The sequence below is a fragment of the Octopus bimaculoides genome, chromosome 18 (assembly GCF_001194135.2).
Source record: "Octopus bimaculoides isolate UCB-OBI-ISO-001 chromosome 18, ASM119413v2, whole genome shotgun sequence".
NCBI lineage: Eukaryota > Metazoa > Mollusca > Cephalopoda > Octopoda > Octopodidae > Octopus > Octopus bimaculoides.
In genome coordinates this window covers 55,209,331-55,212,524 of record NC_068998.1, presented here as the reverse complement: position 1 = coordinate 55,212,524, position 3,194 = coordinate 55,209,331, and the positions used below count along the sequence as shown (strand labels likewise).

At 33.4% G+C, this 3,194-nt stretch overlaps 1 protein-coding gene across 4 annotated transcripts in view; it reads right to left on the bottom strand.

Annotated features, from left to right (window-relative positions):
• Positions 1-915: 915 nt before the first annotated feature.
• LOC106879470 (cyclin-H) overlaps positions 916-3,194 on the bottom strand; it is a 30,047-nt gene continuing 27,768 nt past the window's right edge. For all 4 annotated transcript variants that reach the window (XM_014929059.2, XM_014929057.2, XM_052974192.1 and 1 more), the window contains 2 exons: positions 2,575-2,632; positions 916-1,686 (listed from right to left, as the gene is read on the bottom strand). In XM_014929059.2, the coding sequence (XP_014784545.1) occupies positions 2,587-2,632 (46 nt within the window). In that variant the 3' untranslated portion in view covers positions 916-1,686; positions 2,575-2,586. The remainder of the gene's footprint in view (positions 1,687-2,574; positions 2,633-3,194) is intronic.

Sequence of the window (3,194 nt, the reverse complement as noted above, 5' to 3'; positions counted from 1 at the left end):
ATGTTACAACATTAGCTAGCTATATATTGTGATTCAAAGAGAAAAGAATACCAACAAAAAACAACTGGAACAGCCTGGGTTATGCCTGAATGGAAGTATATGTTGCAAGTTTTGCTTAATTGCCAAAAGAATCATTCTAAAAACTTTACACAATCCAGGTGACTTACAGAATTCAAAAATGTAAAATATATTGTTGCTGCCTTCATGCTGGATAGAGTCATCACTTTTTTTTGGATGAGAGAATGAAAAACATGTTCAGCCGATTCCTTTCGTCCGCAGCCGACATTGTACCAGGGGACGCAACTCTTCTTTCCTTCAGAAAAATGTTCAAACTTTTTATTCCTTTTTCAGTTCTGCTTTAATCATTCCATTTTTTTCTATCATCACCGAGTTAACCAAGTCTGCATATTCATCTCCAGCAAATAAGAGACATTGTACTTTTGGTTAGCACAATGCCTAAAGAGTCATTGATCTTGCCAAGTGCAGTGGTTGGTGTGAAACCATCAGTAACATTCTGACATGTCATAAATATATTGTTCTACAATATAAAAGTATGTATATATAAGTTCAAGAAAATATAAATATCTATTTTTATGAAATAAAACATTTACATAGTTCACCATTGATCCCATGTTAGTAGGAGGAAGGATATCTTGTGAAACATATCCTTCCTCTACCAAATCCAATCACAAGGCAACCTGGGACTATAGTAAAAAGAGCTTGACCAAGGTGCTGTGCAGTGGGACTGATCCCAAGACCTCGTAATAAGGAAGCAAGCTCCTTGACCTCACAATCACATCTAAACCAGGATTCAGCAAATAAGAAACTTTCCCTTTAAGGTGTAAAAAAGCAAAATTTTAAACATTTTTTAACAATCGTTTAAGCAATTAAAAAAAAGAAGAAATCAAAACACACTTTCATTTTTATGAAAATAATTTATTTTATTAATTTTACATCTCAATAAGCGGAATGTTGAGTGGAACAGATATAAAAAAAGGTAAAGCATTTTATTTATAAAGAAGAAATTATAAAAGAAAAATATCTCTTTGAAAACAGTTCCTCAATTTTGTGCTTGTCTCTTACTTTTGAAATATTAAATTATGTTCTTTGGTTCAACAAATGAATTTAACTCATTACAAGAATTAAATCTGGAAAAACTAATTTACGTAAAGATAAATATAAATTGTATGTTTTACTGCCACACTCCAGTTTCCATCAGCTGGTATTTCGGTCGTGAGTTTTGATACTGGTTTATGGAATGGGTTGTTTAATTAAAGTCACTATAATGAAGTATGTCTTCAATAATTCAGTCGACTACGATAGGGATTGAACCTCTGCTTCATAAGAAACGAATCCAATGTGTTACCAGCTCAGCCCTTGCAGATCTATAAAGTGTTCAATCCTGAATTACTTGAGACAACAAATATAAACCACATATATAATATATATAAATGGCCAACTCAATATGATTGAGGTCTAACAGACTTCAGAAGAAATAGAAAAATAGTATTTTTAAAAGGTCAATGGAAAGTATTCCTCAGTTATTGAATTGTTTTCTTTTTTCAAGTAAGTTTGGGATAATTCCCAGTTGATGCCAAAGACAAAGTGATAACCCAACAACCCCTACAATATAATGAGTCCTACATCAAACTTTGACCAATGTTTCCCAAGTATGTCACCAAAAGTCTGAAATATAAAAATAAGAAAAACTGATATGATTTGAAATAGAAAATCTTCTTAAATTGTTTCACAAATGAAACATATTAAGAAAACTTTCTATGATTTAGATAACTCTAATATCTATATCTATCCTCTTTAAACAGTAAAGTTTCTGATACCTTTCAGAAATACGAGACAACGAATTGGTAAAATCAAAACTGACCAACTGAATAACTTGTAGTGTTTAGTTATGTCCCTTTATCTTCTCGTGTTTTTGAGTCCTGCTAAGATCAACTCCACCTTCCAAAGTTGACAAAATAAATCGTTAATTCTTTCCTCGCATCAAGTGTGATTTTGTGCTGATGTTAGAAACGGTTATTTGAAATAAATGCCACACAGACCAGTTAACATTCATTCTAGACAATTTCAAGTCAGCTCAAAACTCATCAATGAAATTCAAAGGCCATTAATTTCAGGTGTGTGTGTGTAATATAACAACGGCTGGGCCTACTTGAATTTACTGCAATGTAACGTGTTGGCTATTTATCAACCTGTAATGAATTAAGCTTTTTATTACAGCAGATTTATCTTTTGATATTCATATGTCTATGGGGAGAATACATAAATGTATGCATATCTAGCTATAAATATATACACATCCAGTGTGTGCATGCAAATACCAATTACTCTTCTATAATCCACCAGCAAATATTTATTGCAGGCTGTTGCAAGATGAACTAATGTGTATCCCTGTCATACAGGCAGCCTTATTATTATTATTATTATTCAATTCTTATTACTTAGCTCATATTATCACCTTAATCAAGGTCATAATACAAGGTTGGTAACTGTATTAAAGCCATACCAAAAAACAGAGCAATATAGTTATTAAATCTTGAATAAACCAAAAATTACCTGAAGTAAACACTAGAGTTTTTCATCTTCAAACATCTCTTGCATTTTTTTCTTGTAACTGGAAAATATACATTACACAAATTAAATGATTAAAGATAATAAAAATAATTCTGGTAACAGATACACATCCCTATTCCACAGAACCTGTTATTAAAGCAATTATTTATTGTTCACTAAGTTACATATTCTTAAAGCTGAAAAACCCACATTTCGACAAACAGTTTCTACTTTATTTCGTCTGTACTCCACTCAAAAAATCTTTTTTTGAAATGAAATAAAATTTCCTTAAATCTGGCCAGAATCGAGGTCGTTAGAGTAAGTGACAGAGTACTTAAGATCAGACTAGTGCTTCATCATAGATTAGCTACTGTCATCTCAGCCTATGCACCTCAACCTGGGCTACCAGATGGTCTGAAAGACCAATTCTATGACACCCTCTTGCAAACTACCTCGTCGACGAGTGACAGGGACCTTCTCTTTGTGGCTGGAGACTTCAACGGTCATGTCGGACGTCGTGCTGGGGGCTTCCATGGCATACATGGAGGCTATGGCTTCGGTTCCCGCAACGAGGAGGGAACCAGACTGCTGGAGTTCTGTGATGCAACCAATCTTATGGTCTG